General features: G+C 37.4%; 1 protein-coding gene across 2 annotated transcripts in view; it reads left to right on the forward strand.

The window, feature by feature from the left end:
* The window catches only part of DOCK4 (dedicator of cytokinesis 4), a 276,189-nt gene that overhangs the window by 100,957 nt on the left and 158,421 nt on the right, over positions 1-16,811 (forward strand). For both annotated transcript variants that reach the window (XM_075209020.1, XM_075209021.1), the window contains exons 6-8: positions 5,000-5,148; positions 8,990-9,074; positions 10,929-11,080. In XM_075209020.1, coding sequence (XP_075065121.1) covers positions 5,000-5,148; positions 8,990-9,074; positions 10,929-11,080 — 386 coding nt within the window. The remainder of the gene's footprint in view (positions 1-4,999; positions 5,149-8,989; positions 9,075-10,928; positions 11,081-16,811) is intronic.

The following is a 16,811-nucleotide window of genomic DNA, read 5'->3' on the forward strand; positions in this document are numbered from 1 at the left end:
GTACATGCTGCTGCTGTCCATGCTGGGGAAGGCGAATGACCAACCCAGTGGGCTTTCACAATCATATAATATTTTGTTTGCCCAGTTACGCTTGTACACATATCTGTGGTTAAGTGTACAGTGGGTAGAATACCATTTTGTCACCCAATAATGACATTTTTAGTAAACTTTCGGTACAGGAGAGAATTAGCTTTTCTAGTAAAATGGTATAGTGATGACATTTGCTAACAGGGACATAACACCTCAATTAAATGTCTTAAACCAACTGTATTAATAGTGAACATTGGACGCAGATCTAACACTAGCATAGTACCCAGGGCGTCTGTGATCCGCTTTGCGACTGGGTGACAGGTTTCATTCTTGCTTCCTCTTGCAGAGGATTGTTTAACTGCCAATTGTTGGGGGGGAAGACTGCAGGTGCTGGGATGTAGATGAGAGAAGGGAGGTAGATTATGCTGGAATGCTTGTTGTTATTTTTTTTTTAACCGAAGTTTCTGATTTTCCCAACAGTTTTCCAATAACTCGCTGAAAAATGACGAAACATGGATGAGGATCCCAGATGGTTAAGGTCCCTACCTCTACTGAGTGTGGCTTTCAAAATGCTACAAATGGATAGACAACTCTTGCCAGGATTCGTGTAAAAATAATTCCACACTTAAGAGTGGATTTTTGGTCTTATGCCCAGGCATGACAATGGCCTTTTTGTTATCACTGGCAAGAACTGCAGCAATTTTTCTTTTCAAGTGTATGAAAATCATATTGTGACATAGGAGGTGTTCAAAATTGAATAAAAAATGACTGGAAATTAGTGTTACTGAGGTTAATAATAATGTAGCTACAAAATAATACCTAAATTATGTTATTTTAGCACCAATAAATGTAATTTTTATAACAAATTGCAAAACAAAACCAAACAAAACCAAAACCAAAACCAAAACACGCAATGGCGGTTTTGCAAAACCAAAACCAAAACCAAAACACAACGGTAATCCAGATCCAAAACCGAATCCAAAACCAAAACACGGGGGTCAGTGACCATCTCTAATTACGCACAAACACACTCAAGCTTAACAATCAGTTATTCAGCTATTGGCTCATTTAGAAGTGATTAACATAGCTTATGACGTATTGACTCCTGTGTAACCATCCATACCACTCCTGCCATCTTTTTTTTTTTACAATAGTATTACCTCGGTTGCATATATAATAATAATGTTTGAAGTTGTTTTTAATTTGTAGTACATATTGTACTGTTGTAGTTTATTAGAAATTCAAATAATTGATGCATTTTTATTATAAATGACAATGCTGTTGTAATTTTAACAGATATGTATTAACATTTTGAGTCTGCCTCATGTTATGTCCATTATTAGTAAGGGTGTGCACCAGGCACTTTTGGTGTTTTGGGTTTTGGGTTCTGATTAGCTTGAGGTTTTGGGTTCTGATTTGTTTTGCCAAAACACCCCACGAAAGGTTTTGGGTTCTGATTTTTTTTTAAAAAAGCATAAAAAGTGCTAAAATCCATATTCATTTATTTTTTTTCACTCCTACACTATTATTAACCTCAATAACGTTCATTTCCACTAATTTCCAGTCTATTGTGAACACCTCACAATATTGTTTTTAGTCCAAAAGGTTGCACCGAGGTAGCTGGATGTCTAAGCAAAGCGACACAAGTGGGCGACACAAACACGTGGCCCATCATAGGTGGCTGTGTAGGCTTGAATGGCCTTTTTCTGCTCCACCATCCTCTGCAGCATATAGAGGGTCGAGTTCAAGCGCGTCACTACCTCTTGTTTTTGTTGATGGCAGGGCATGTTCATGCTTTTTTGATGTAGCAGGAACAGTGAATGTAGTTTAATATCCGATACTAAGATTTCTGGACTGCGTAGTGGAGTGGCCCTGGTACCCTATTTGGTACCGGGGCCACAATACCTCCTTCAACTGTCTAAATTCCACTGCACAGATGGCGGACACCGGATGCACGTCTAACACCAGCATAGCTGTTAAGGCCGCAGTTATCCGCTTTGCCATAGGATGACTACTGTCATACTTTGTGGTCATGGCAAACGACTGTTGGACGGTCAACTGTTTGCTGAAAGACGTAGCGTTCTTGCGATTTCCCCTCTGGGAAGGTGACCGACTACCAGCAGCAACAGCAGCAACGGCAGTAGTAGGCGTACCGCTGCAGGATTCCTCGGATGAATCCCGTATTGAAGAGGACTCAGTCTGGCTGGTGACATGGCCTGCAGGACTAAATCTGATGGAGATCGTGGAGGAAGTTGACGAGGAGGGTGTTGGTGGTGTGTATCCAACATGACCAAGGGATTTAGGTATCCCTGGACTGGTGACGGTCCTAGCCACAGGTCCTGAACTAAACACTGAATTATGAAGGTTCTTCAGGTGACGTATAAGGGAGGATGTCCCTAGGTGGCCAAGATCCTTACCCCTGCTTATTTGAGCTTTACATAAGGTTCATATGGCCATACATTTGTTGTCCGGATTGGGATAAAAATAACTCCAGACAGAAGAGGTGGATTTTTTGGTCTTCTGACCAGGCATGACGATGGGTTTTTCATCCCATGGACAACAACTGTTTCCCCCCCTGGTGCCTCATTTAAGATAATCACATCAGCATCCTCCTCGTCAAGTTCCTCCTCAGCGCCAGCTACGTCAATATCCTCCTCCCGGTGTACAACATTCACACCTTCATTAGCCAAATCTGTAACTGGACTGTGGGTGATCCTTCCAGCATATGCAGAGGGCGTGCTGCAAATGGTGGAAGGAGCCACCTCTTCCCGTACAGTGATGGGAAGATCAGGCTTCGCAACCACCAACACCCTTGGACTCGCCTTGGGGATTTGTGATGACATCTCTCTAGAAGGCAGAGTTGTTTGCTGTGTTGTTGATGACAGCTTAAGTCTCTTAAATTTTTTAGAGGGGTGGGGAGGAGGAGGGCTTAGATCCTTGGGTGAAGCTGAACCACTAGTCATGAACACGGGTCAGGGCCTAAGCCGTTCCTTGCCACTCCGTGTCGTAAATGGCATATTGGCAAGTTTACGTTTCTCCTCTGATGATTTGAATTTTCTTTTTTTACTAATTGTAGTGAACTTTGGCTTTTTGGATTTTACATGCCCTCTATTAGGAGATTGGGCATCACCCTTGGCAGACGACGTTGATGGCATTTCATCGTCTATGTCATGACTAGTGGCAGCAGCTTCAGCATTAGGAGGAAGTGGGTCTTGATCTTTCCCTACTTTATCCTCCAAATTTTTGTTCTCCATTATATGCAGCACAAGAGAGCGTACCCCTAAACCACACACACTTTGGGACTGCTGAAACAGTGAACGTAGTAATATAGATTGCAGTTACTATTTTTTTGGACTGCAGAAACAGTGAACGTAGTAATATTGATTTCAGTTCCTATTTTTTGGACTGCAGAAACAGTGAACGTAGTAATATTGATTTCAGTTCCTATTTTTTGGACTGCAGAAACAGTGAACGTAGTAATATAGATTGCAGTTCCTATTTTTTGGACTGCAGAAACAGTGAACGTAGTAATATAGATTGCAGTTCCTTTTCTTTGGGACTGCAGAAACAGTGAACATAGGTATTGCAGTACTAATATTTCAGGACTGCAATAATATATTGCTCTAGAATTTTTTTATACTTTTTAAATTATTTTTTAATATTTTTTTTACATTTTTTTGGGAATTTTTAATAATTAGACAATTACTATGGACTTAGCACAAAAATGCACAGGACTAAAGCACCACTGGACTCGGCAGGACAGACACTGGCCAAAGCACCACTGGACTCAGCAGGACAGAGCACAGGACAAAAGGACCACTGGACTCAGCAGGACAGAGCACTGGACACAAGCATAAAGCACCACTGGACTCAGCAAGGACAGAGCACTGGACACAAGCATAAAGCACAACTGGACTGATCACGCAGGAGCACCACTACCCTACAACCTCCCTCTACCCTGATCACAGCCCAAATGAAAATGGCGGCCGCTAGCGGTGAATTTATGCAATCCGAGTCTCGCGAGATCCGACGCGAGACTTGGACGTCAGATCCTCAGTTTCATTTTTTTTGGGCGCCGGAAATACCCGAACAGTGCTCGGATCCCGTTGGATCTGCACTGTTCGGGTGGGCTCGGATTAGCGGAATCCTTAATTATTAGCGCCTGTGTCTGTTATTTGCCAGCATGATTGCGCTTTACTGACTGTGCGTGGCGCTCATATTTGGAGACCTTTGATGTCACTTTATAAAAAATGATTGTGTCACATTATGCAAACAGTGTAAAAAAAAAAAACCAAACTAAATAATTGCTCCCCATGTCATCATACTACAGTCTACATTTGTTACTGCTGCCATTCACCGAACATTACTTTACTGAGTATTTCAGAACACTGGGGGTTTATTGTGAATATAATGTTAACCTCATTTAGGTGCAATTATTACAACAATATAGTAGTAAAAATGTTGACTATTATACAAATGTATCCTGTAATTTATAAGTCTAAAAATAAATTGTTCACTATTTTCATAAGCCTCCCTTTCATTTAGCCTTCAATGTTGTCAGCCCCAGGTTGTGTAAGATTTGATCCTCAAACTGTCTATGCTCAGCCCTGAACCAACACTGAATCCAATTTTGTAAAGGTCTAGATAAAAATAAAAGCTCTCTCCTTTTGTGTCCCAGCAATTTCCTCTGATATATTGCATGATGCTGAACTCTCTGTTAAACAAAATAGACTGATGTCAATAATATTGAATTGGATGGCAAAAGGTTTCATACGAAAGACCGTTTGTGTTTTAAAAGCATATGTGCCTTATGATTGATTGAACCTTGTAAGTGCTGTAATAAGTCATATAGATTACACTCTGAACAGCAGTAAATGTGAAATAAATATGTGTGTGTGTGTGTGTATATAGAGAGAGAGCGAACACAGACCTGACGCTTGCTAAACCCTGTTTTCTTTTTATGTTGTAGAAAAATGAAGGTGATCTCTTTCATCGGCTGGGTCACATAATGAATGAGATCCTCGATCTGCGCAGACAAGTGCTAGTGGGACATCTAACTCATGATCGTATGAAGGATGTCAAGCGTCACATCACAGCCCGCCTGGACTGGGGAAATGAGTGGGTAACAGATAGTTATCTTACTGGCATTAACATTCAGTAAATGCTGACACAGCAGCTTTGTCTTTCTAGAGGCATTGGGGTGTTGGGTGGAATGGTAGTGACACACTGCCAGCTATGTGCAGGCAAATTAAGGGGCATATTCAATTAGCTTTCCGGTACGCGGGATCGCGCCGAAACGGCCCGCAAAGTTAATCCACGGTACCGCAATAACGTGGATTTTCGTTCGTACCCCATAGGGTTGCGTACGAAAATCTGTGTTATTGCGGTACCGTATTACCGGCAATAATGCGCAGGTTTCGCGGTAACGCCAGAAAGCTAATTGAATATGCCCCAAAGAGTGTAAGAGACAGGTTCCATTTAGTAAGAAAGTCATATGATCAATTTTTTGGGATGGATGGAACTACTTTGTGCACCAAACCAATATACATAAAATGCATGCTTTCAAATAACATGGAACTATTGGTCACTGTTGCACGAGGCGCTATATAGTCCATGTTCTAAAACCTTTCCACTTCAAAAGCTATGTATGGTATGTAAACTCCAACCATACGAGAAGTTTACTCCTGCTGATTCCTGTTGCACCATGTTTAATAATCTACTGGAAAATTTCTTAATACATAACAGTACTACTCCCTATTGATTTTTTTTTTTAAATAATATTACAGTTGTATACAATTTTAAAAAGCCTATTTGCTTTTTTTGTATTCAGTAACCCTAAACTCACTGGTGTTTTGAAAATAGCTGTGTATTAGATTAACCATATTGCTTTGCAGCAGAAAATTAAACATACCATTTGGTAAATGAATGCCCCATTAATCCAATTATTTCTGCTGCTTCTGTCTAAAATAAGTGCAGACACACACATATTTTCTCTATTTTAACCCAGCACCTAAACTCTATGCATTATTTTAAATGTCGTCGTCACCATCACATGTACAGTAGGAAATTTTCTTCATTTTAGATCTAACAAATAATCATCATATTGATAAAGTGTAAATGTTATTTTGGAAGATAAACTTGTTGTGAAATGTTTGAAGTGCCCTTTTTCCTATGTAAAAGCAGGTAAACGTACTACACATTAAGCTCACAATGTTCTAAATAAAACAGTTTTGCTGTTTTGTTACTCTGAACAATTAGTAATACACAACAATATATATATATATATATATATATATATATATATATATATATATATATATATATATATAAATTATTTTTTTTATTCAAGGAAACAACAAATGCCTCCTGTAATACTGTTTGTATCACGTTTACAAGTGACATTTTGACACTACAATTAATGGTTGGGCATTTGCTAGGCACAATTTTGTGTGGCATTCTAAGTGCTTAGTGAGAGCTTTGATAAAGGTCTCAGAAAGATTGGAGGACCTCACAATAAGTTGTTTCAGTAGTGCTCAGGTTCCCACAATTATTACTAAAACGACATTTTCTCATTTCAAAGAGGGTCTGTTTCCAGGCAGTTCGTCTCTACAGCAGACAGTACCATATGTTTTTAGTGTATCCTTTATCATCCCGATTGTCAATTTGCTAAATTTATAGCACTGGATAATCACCCCTAAATAATTTACAGTGTTTATATCATCAGGCACCTGACATCTATAGGTGACTATATAAATCATTTGTTCTTACAGGTAAATCTAGCAGTTACATCAATACCTATTTCACATCTATGAACATTGCATTATTAAGTACATGTTTAATCCTTACCACAGCTGTCTTTGTATAGCAGTATGATAAGATTATGCCGCTTTTGTATTGGTGACTAGGTTCCAACAATTGCAATTTATGTACAATGCATGTTTTCAGGGTTATAAGAGCACTGAACTGCTTTCTGGGTCTAAACCTATTTCTAGTAATACATTTATAGATTGTACACTCTGTCTCTGGTATATGGCCTTGCTTTTGCATATAAGTTACTTTTTACTTTGGTCACATTTGCATTATTGCATTTTATATATAAACTATCTTACGAATAATTTCAGAATTAGAGTTTGGCCTCTTAGGGGCATATTCAATTATGTTCCGTGATCATAGTAACGCGTGGAGTGCGCGTTACAGAACATAATACGGTACCACAATAACAAGGATTTTCATTCTCAACACTATGGGGTGCGAAGGAAAATCAACATTATTGCGGTGTTGCACGGATTACCTTTGCCCCCTGTTCCGATGTGTTACCTTGATCCTGGGACCTAATTTAATATGCCCCTTATAGTTCAACTCTCGTGATTGGTTTTGAGGGTTTTATTTTTTGTTATCGTAAAAGCAAAAACTTTATCAAACTTCTCCAATTTTAGTGGAATTGGCTAATGGCCCTCTGTGCTGAAATTGCAATATTTAAATATTGACTTGCCATGTTATCATATTTAAATATCTATTTTCAAGAGATAGATGGGAAGCATGCTGCTGGCATATTATCTACCAATTTCATGTGCTATGTCACAAAAAATCAAACTACTGTGTTACTAGGCTCCATCACTACTTTAAGATAATAAGGATTGTACAGATGTTAAATAAAAGTTATGATTTCTATATTCCCACAGTATAGATTTAGTTTCCAAGGCTCGTGCTGTGCTGTTGCTTGGTTTTATACAGCTCCCCCTAGGATATAACATTTATTATTAATGTGAAGGTTGCTGATCTGAATGCCATTCTACAGAATTCTTATATTACTTGTGATAGGAAATGCCAGTTTCCATGCAGTATTATAGTGCTTATTTCTCTAATTGCAGCTATTTCTAGTTTCTGTTGTAGTTATATTTATTTATAACGATGTACTCCGTTTTACTGCTGTTCAATATATTTGAACAACATGAATTATGTGTACCTTAAATGTAAGATTAAGAAATCAGTATTTACAAAGTCAATAGTAGTGAAAGTTGTTTGTATATACTTATTTGTGTCCATGCACAGTATCTTTTAAGACCCCACATGTGTACTAAGAAATATCACTTCTTACATAATGGCCAACAAATGGGAATGACTAGTGTAATTGCACTTGTTTTTTTTTCCTGATCATAGCAATGAGTATGAAAGAACAGTTTTGGAAATGTATACTAGTTGCTAATTTCTATGTATACTTCCTTCATTAAACAATCACCTACTTTTATCCCTGCTTTGGAAAAATAAAATGTGTTATATGGAGGTGAAATCTTCTCTAAACTTAAATGTAACTGTCTGTTTACAGTTTTGTTATATTTTTACTTATTAAATGATGATAGTAATTAAATGTTAACAATGGGTGGATAATACCCTATAGCTACTGAATATAACCATCTTTAGTATGCATCAGCATTAAAATTGTATATAAAAAATGTGGTTATTAATACTTTTAGATTTTACTGGCATAGGCATTATGTTTTAGACAATGTTCTCATTTCTATACATCTTCTGGAGCAAACTGTAATGTAACATCAAAGGGAAGGGGTGTACTTCGGGGCCTTAATCTCCCTATGCCTTTCTTGGCTCAATGTCTGAATTGCTCTTCTGTATAAATACTTCAGTAGGCTCACAAAAGTGCTACTAGAAATGATGGCACAAAACAAATGTACATATTCAATTGGTTTCTGTTTCAGCGCTTTGGATGTTTGTAGTTCTATCTACTAAGATATATGCTTTATTAAAAATAAATAAACCTGTTTTTCAAAACCTACTGAGATGTATGCGCGTGTCTATGAACACAAGCAAAATTACTTATTTTTATAAAACATCCTTGGCGTGTCCCCATTTAGCCTTTTGTAATGTTGTGTATTGGTGGACTTCCAATATCATATGGGTCATTATTCTTTTGTTTTCATCCCCCTCCTCCCATATTTTATAGGCAGCTTGGACTAGATTTGGTTCCAAGGAAAGAGTTTGCCATGGTGGATCCAGAGGAAATTAGCGTTACTGAATTATATAAATTGGTAAGTATAGATGACTGATCTAGTAATGTGTGTGAATGTATATGTGTATATCATACAAGCAGCTTTCTTTGTTTCCAATTGAAATGCTTATATTTTAAGGAATATTGTACGTGCTGTTGATAAAAAAAAGGATATGAGAAGTTCGCTCTGATTTTATAAAAGCACAAGGTGTAAAGCTTTGTACATTTCTGGCCACAACACTTGCCCTGTGCTTTTCATATTCTTATATTATACAACAGGAGTATTTATATTTATCCCATTTTGTTAAAATGTAAACACTATAAAAATTGTATTTGCAGCCATATTTTTTTTAGATACCTGCAGCTATTGAGTCCTACTACGAAATAAACCATATCCTGATTTGTATATTAATATTAAATAGACTTAAAGGGTTTTCAACCTAGAAAAGATTTCTTAACAACCAGTTTCTCCCTCCATACATTTCCCCCCACGATTCTAGAGATACTAAGTTGAGTATATTCCTCAAAGTGGCAGAACAAAAAAGTGATTAAAGGTGACTAAAAACACAGCTACATTTGAGCCTGATCTATTCAATTTGTTTTATGTAATAAAACAAAAAACTGGGAAATCTTACATGTGCATACTACTACTTTTATTTTTTTGAGAGTTTAACAAATAATTGTAACTACATATTTTATATTTATAAAAAAAAAAAAGAAAAACAAAATTGCTCTGTTCAAAAAAAAAAAAAGAAAGAAAATAATTATTTTGTAAATTTATTTATGGTTCTGTTAAAGTTTAAATACAATTAACACATAAGAAAAGACAGAAAAGTGGGCAGAGAATACCAGAGCATTTCATCAACACTTAATGTTTATTGGATTTAGGGCTTGTTGAAATGGTCATTAGTTTTTTGCGTTTGTTACTCTTTCTTTATACGCGTGAAATGCGTCTCAGAGTGCTCGTCTGTAAAGTACATAGATCTGTATTGGGTAGTACACAAGGAAAATTTTTTTGTGTTCCAAACACGTTGCACTGCATCGCATTTTTAGAATGTAGCATTCACTGCAACTTTATTTTTGTTTTGGAATAAGTGCCTTACAAACACAGTTCATCACTTGGTATGCATTGGCCTTCAATATGAAACACACATTCATTCATGTGAGTGCAAGGAAATTCTTACAAAGAGCATTCCAAACACAATAATGTGTGCATTTCTTTGTGTCTTAGTGTGTGCTGTCCACTGACTTTGATTTCTTTTCTTTTTTTAAATAACATTGTTTGGGACAATACATTTAATATGTTTATCTGAAATATTGAAGTGAAATACAGGGCCAGATTCTCTGACAAACTAATACCTGTGAAACTGGCCACACACATTACAATCAAATCAAAGCACAGTGGCTTAGTGGTTAGCACTTCTGCCTCACAGCACTGGGGTCATGAGTTCGATTCCCGACCATGGCCTTAGCTGTGTGGAGTTTGTATGTTCTCCCTGTTTGCGTGAGTTTCCTCCGGGTGCTCCGGTTTCCTCCCACATTCAAAAAAAACCAAACTAGTAGGTTAATTGGCTGCTATCAAATTGACCTTAGTCTGTGTTTCTGTCTGTGTGTATGTTAGGGAATTTAGACTGTAAGCTACAATGGGGCAGGGACTGATGTGAGTGCATTCTCTGTACAGCGCAGCGGATTAGTGGCGCTATATAAATGATGATGATCAAATCACCATTCATTCAATTTGGTCATCATTTATAAAATTGTGAATCAACATGGGTGGGGGGATTACCTTTTGCTTTATTTTCATCTTTCGTTATCTTAAAAACATGTTAATACAGATATATATGTGGTACATGACATGCATGTTTTTTTCCCCCACTGTTGTTACTTTGCACAGATGGAACACAGACATCGAAAGAAAGACACCCCAGTTCCAGCAAGCAGTCACCATCTCTTTGTGCAAATGAAGAGTTTAATGTGCTCAAATCTGGGAGAGGAGCTAGAGGTGATTTTCTCACTTTATGACGCTAAAGAAAATCGACCAATAAGGTAAACCATGGGGCATGGGTTACAGACAGCACTTTCATGGTCTTTAATATTTTCAGCTGTAATTTATTACAGATGTCACCACAGTACATTAATTTCACTAACCTTCTTTCCCTTGCCGGAGCCAAGACGGCCGCTTCATGCTGTGTTTTGTTTGGGCTCCTCCTCAGTTGTACACAACCAGCAAATCAATTTTTTTGCCACTTGATGATTTATTTTAACATCTTTGTATTTGGTATACGCAAATTCTTCTTTCCGTTAAAATTATACATATATGTGCTTAACTTGAGCTCTGATGTTACTGATTGTCATTCAGAGGAGGGTTGTTGTCACATGGGGCATACCCATTTTACACTAATTTTAGATCCTATTTAAGCCTGTAGTAGCCAAAATGTTGGCTTCTACAAGGTCACGATTACCCTTTGTCAGACATGGAGGAGTGATCCTATCTGAACTAATCCAACGTCTGTCCATTTAACATCTAAACTATTTGTTTGTAAATAAAACTACAGCACGTCATCTTTCTCACACCTGACATCTGGTGTTTTGGTGTATCTCCATGTTTATCACTCTAGAAAGGCAATCGAGTGATTGGTTTGCAGCATCCTATAAAAGAGAAATGCTATGAACTAATTGCACTTTGCATCTCAACTTTAGATTGCTTCACTCTTACAACCAACCGTAAGAAACACCTATAAAGGTTTATAGCATTAGTACTGACATACCAACCTAGAGAAGTATAATCATGCCAGAGTCTCCTGAGAATTGTATGCACACAATATTCTTTCCATAGCCACCAGTAATCATTAGAATGTAAGCAATACAATAAAAACTACAATGGTGAAATGCTTTAATGAAAAAGAAATGGTCCTCCAAATAATTGGGTAAATGTAGAACAGGTAATCGTATCAGAAACCATTAATATCAATGAGGTAAGCCCATACATTTACGTCATTCGCTAGCCTTCATGTAAATGATTATGTTGATCTGTTGGGGAGTACACTGCTATTCTGAAGTCTTTATGCACTAATATTACACTATGTTTGTTTTTATTTTGGTGGAAGAAGAAATAACTATTCAATGTTTTCTTTAATATAACGTTTGGATCCCTTGGAGATATGTCCTTTGCGAACTACCCTATATAAAATGTTTTAATGGGACTGTGCACATTGATTGATTTTATGGTTGGTTTCAAACTCCGGAGTAGAAATAGTGATCTCACAGAAAGCATAAATGATATGAAATGCACTGCAATTTTAACTTCTTGTCCTATAGTTTAGTTTATTTTCCAATTGTCTAAAGCCTTGGCACTAAGTTCATTGCCTTCTCCCAAGCCATGTGTCATAATATACCCAGTCATGTTACCCGTTGTGCAAGGTTTCACTAAAAATCCATCCTGGGGGTAAATGTATCAAGCTGAGTGTTTTCCGGCGGGTTTGAAAAGTGGAGATGTTGCCTATAGCAAGCAATCAGATACTAGCTATAATTTTGTATAATGTACTAAATAAATGATAGCTAGAATCTGATTGGTTTTTCAAACCCTCCAGAAAAATCTCGGCTTGATACATTTACCCCCTGATGTAACACTGTTAACTTAAAGCAAGATCAGTCCCAGCTTCAGCTGGTAAGCCACTACTTTTATAGTTTTTATACCAAACTGCTGCCAAACACTCACAAGTAGTGTGTGGTTATTAATATACTTGATGTTACCCTTCTTACGCTGTATTTGTTGCATGCAGCCCTGTCCACACTAACGCAATTACATGTGTGGACGGGTCACTCTCCACTCATCTTCTGCAGCTGTTACTTCTTGTTTATTTAATGTTAATGCATTGTTATATATATGTGTGTTTTGTCCTACCCCACTAAGTTCGATTTCAGAGCAGAACAGGATTAGCACTATACTATTTTATATAAAAACAGTGAGTTTGCACAAGATTTGGCAAAATTTCTGTAGGCTGCATAATCAGTACTTGACATTTGCATAATAACTATGGTGCTGGACACTGCTGTGGTAAGCGAGGATCTGGAAAATCAGCAAATATGTAATGTTGCGTCTTAAAAACTACTATAGGGTTTTGGGGGGAATAGTCATAAATTGTGAGATCTGCCTGCTTCACTTTAATAGTTTCAGCATGGTTCAGGAGAATCCTATTTTCTGAAACAAGATGGCTTTAAAGACAAGATGATGCTCTAAAACAGGTGCTGGGAACATGTGTTACTAAGATATTGTAGATATGGTAGGATGCAAAGCTTAGTTTTTGCAATCCTTTTTGTTTGTTATACAATTTTTTTTTTTATCTTGAATAGGAAGGCCTTGTACAACTCTGTCATACTTCCTTAAGGCATCTCTAGCTTATTGGATATTACAATATCGATTTTATTTGCCAAATAAAGTTTAGTTATAAAAGAACAACAACATTGGAAGTCTGGAGGTGCCAGTTATCTGCCATAAATATGTTTTTGTTCCTTTTATACATACAGTAATCCAAGAGATATCTGACAAGTTTCCAGCATGGATATTACTTGTGCACTCGAATAAACCCACATATTTACACAAATTAATCGGGTTATTGGTTAATTTGTATGCAAAATAGGTAGCTATCTTAAACATCTGGAACCCTAAGAAAAGTGTTCTAAAATTTAATTTTGTAACTGGTTTTAGACCAACTCTGCTACAGACGCCTAGCTTCTTGCATAATACATTTAAAACATAGAATATCAAAGCTTTGAAAAGTCTTCACATGAAAGGGAAAGTTGCTCAGCTACCAAAAGCCAAAATGCCTCATGGTGTTTTTTTTTCCTACTTTTCTCTTGATAATTTCCAGATAGTAATCTATAACAGGGTGATCTATTCAATCCAATCCAATATATTTTTGTGTGTATTTTCTCATTTATATAGCACTTTTCTGCTTTCTTTTAAAGCCCTAGGTAGTCACAGTGAATGCTCTTAGGCGGAATAGTGAGCAGAGTCAATCATTTTCTTTTTTGGGTTGCCTATCCCTCTCTTACCTTTTGACCAAGTTCCCTGCAGAAATGGCCCTTGTACCACTTTTGATTTGTATCTTCCACTGATTGCGATTCTTTGTTTTGTATGATCAGGTAAAACAAACACATATTATAACAGCAGGACAGTAATCCAGTAATGTAGGTACTGACCCACATATTGAAAAATTAAACATAATAATACAAATAATAAAAAATACATTTATTTTAAGAATAAAGAACAGGTAGGGTAGATAGGAAGTATAGGATTGGGAAATAAAGGAGAAAAATAGAAAAGATGGGTAGAGGACAAGTTTTGAAAAATCAATATCCTTTGTCAACTTATATTATGTGAACTGATAATGATGGGCTGAAAAGAGGCCACTCTAGTATGTTGATTGCTATCTTAAATATCTAGTAGTTGGCTTGACTAGAGCCCTAACTAGAAATTTTAGTGCTCTGGGAGAGAGAGAGACCGCTGACACCCTCTCCTCATTGGTGGAGGTGTGCCTAGCCTCTTAAAGCTCTAAATCGTTATCCAATCCAGTGCTGCTCTCTCCTACTTGTTCATGCAGCTTTGACTTCCTGGTGCTGCTGCTGGTGTCTTAAACTCACTTGCTGTGTGGCTGGATCCCTTTGGGGACCTGTTTGGAAAACAGCTGCTGTTCACTTCAAAGCAAAGCAACTAATAAACGCTCTAGGCATCCATCATCTAGCCAGCCCTGATACTAAATCAAAGCACCCATTTTTAATAAATCGAAGCCACCCATGTTTAATAATCAGGCCTTTTTCCCAAGATTAAGTTAATAATATTCACATTTAATAAGCATATTTCCCCCTACGAGACCTGGCATTAAAGTGAGAGAGAGACTCTGAGGAGTAGACAGTGGGCACTGGGGGGAGGGTTAGACTCACATGCTGATGTATACTTGTGGCTGGCTCTGTGTAATAGCGAGCATCAGTGGAGCCTTGCGCCCTGGTCGGCTGCTCTACCACATAATAACCCTGTGTTCTCCAGTGTCCAGGAACTGCCACACTGGTGGTGGTGGTGGTGGATGAGTCTGCCTGCTTGTTCCTACTTCCACAATTGCTGCTGTTCTCACAATAGCAGCAGCTGGCAAACCCAACATTGTCAATTGTTCTAAAACTGCTGGCAGGGAGGAGGATCAGAGGTTTCCTCTGCATACACATCAGTGTATTTACAGAAATATTGGGTTGGGGTGGGTAGAAGTGGCACCTCATACTATTTTAGTAAAAAAAAAAATATTAGGTTATTGGGGAAATATAGTAAATAAAAAAAAAAATGACACAGACCGTTTGATTCGTATGCCTAATTTATAGATGTATGATAAACCTGATATGCATTTTGTGTTCTTGGAGAGCTCTTTAATGTGAAAAACTACAAGTGAAGAAAATATTAGATTATAAAAGGAGATTGACTAGCTATCTGTGTAACATTTAATGCTATTACTGTAATGTCTAATTTGCCATGCTATGTGGTTAGTAATTGCAGGCTGTGCACATATCACATCTTGACTCTGAATTCTGCTGTTTCAGAGAAGTAGAGGTGCACTAAACACAGAGTAACTTCTTTAATTGAAAATTACAAATATTAAAAGTGAACTGTGTGCTACCCACTGATGTGAGGAAACAAAAAGCAGAATCTGAGTTGACTGCTGTTTTAATTGGCATCTTTCTTGTATTTTCACTTGCTTTTTGCTGCTGTCAGTGCATGCGGAGGATGCTTTGTAACATATAAACGCATCTTATGAGAGAGAAAGCACTCTACTGTGAGGTTTTAATCATTGCTTGTGATCAGCTGCCTGCTTAGATTTAGAGGATTTCTTCATTTTAATCACAAATGCCCAATTAAAAGGCGTAAGTGGATGACACTATAGACATATCATGTTGTTCTGTGCAAGATGTACTTTGTTTTTATTCTCAAACTCCCTTTTGAAAAATGTTTCTTAATTCTTTCCGGATAAAGGAGCTAGTGAGCTTCACTGGACTGCACCAAGTCTGAACTACAAGGCGTTTGAAGTCAGTGCTTAATTGCTTAGATAACCACTTGACACTCTTGCTAGGTGAGATTTATTGAACATAATAAAATTCATTGCTGCTATGTAGTAGTAAACTAGTCAAGATTATAATTCCGTTCTCTGTTTTTATGGAAGTAATCAGAGAACATTATTTGGCTGTAGTTCAAGGCTCTCTTTTATGCAATGTTGTAGTACATGTGTGATAATCCCTTTGCGCTGTAATGTTTATCAGTAATGTAATAAAGCATTGTGTCAAAAAACGTCTTGACCACATTTGTCATCCATATTTTATAACCGTAGTTTACTCGGTAGGGAGTTCATTAACACAACAGTAACAATAGTATAAACATGCAACATAATTTAAAGAGAGTGTACAAATTTATATAAGCATCCAATGTATGAATATCACTGTTAGATTGTGTACATAGATTGCCTGTTGGCTAAAGCTAGTCACATATACAGGTGTATCCAGCCTGATTAATAAGAAACTGGTTTCTTTCCAATATGGTCAAATATGTTGATAGCCAGTTTGGACAAAACCAGCTGTTAGCACCCTGTTCGGGCAACCAGATCATATGAATACATGTTAGTGCAGTTAGTATGTGAGCTTACACACAGGCAAATAGTGGTTGTCTGCTGACCCAACATTCAAGCATGCCTGAATCTTATGCCGATCTTTTTGGGGACACTTGTACCAGCAGTATAATTTA

Source organism: Mixophyes fleayi, chromosome 4 (assembly GCF_038048845.1).
Source record: "Mixophyes fleayi isolate aMixFle1 chromosome 4, aMixFle1.hap1, whole genome shotgun sequence".
NCBI lineage: Eukaryota > Metazoa > Chordata > Amphibia > Anura > Limnodynastidae > Mixophyes > Mixophyes fleayi.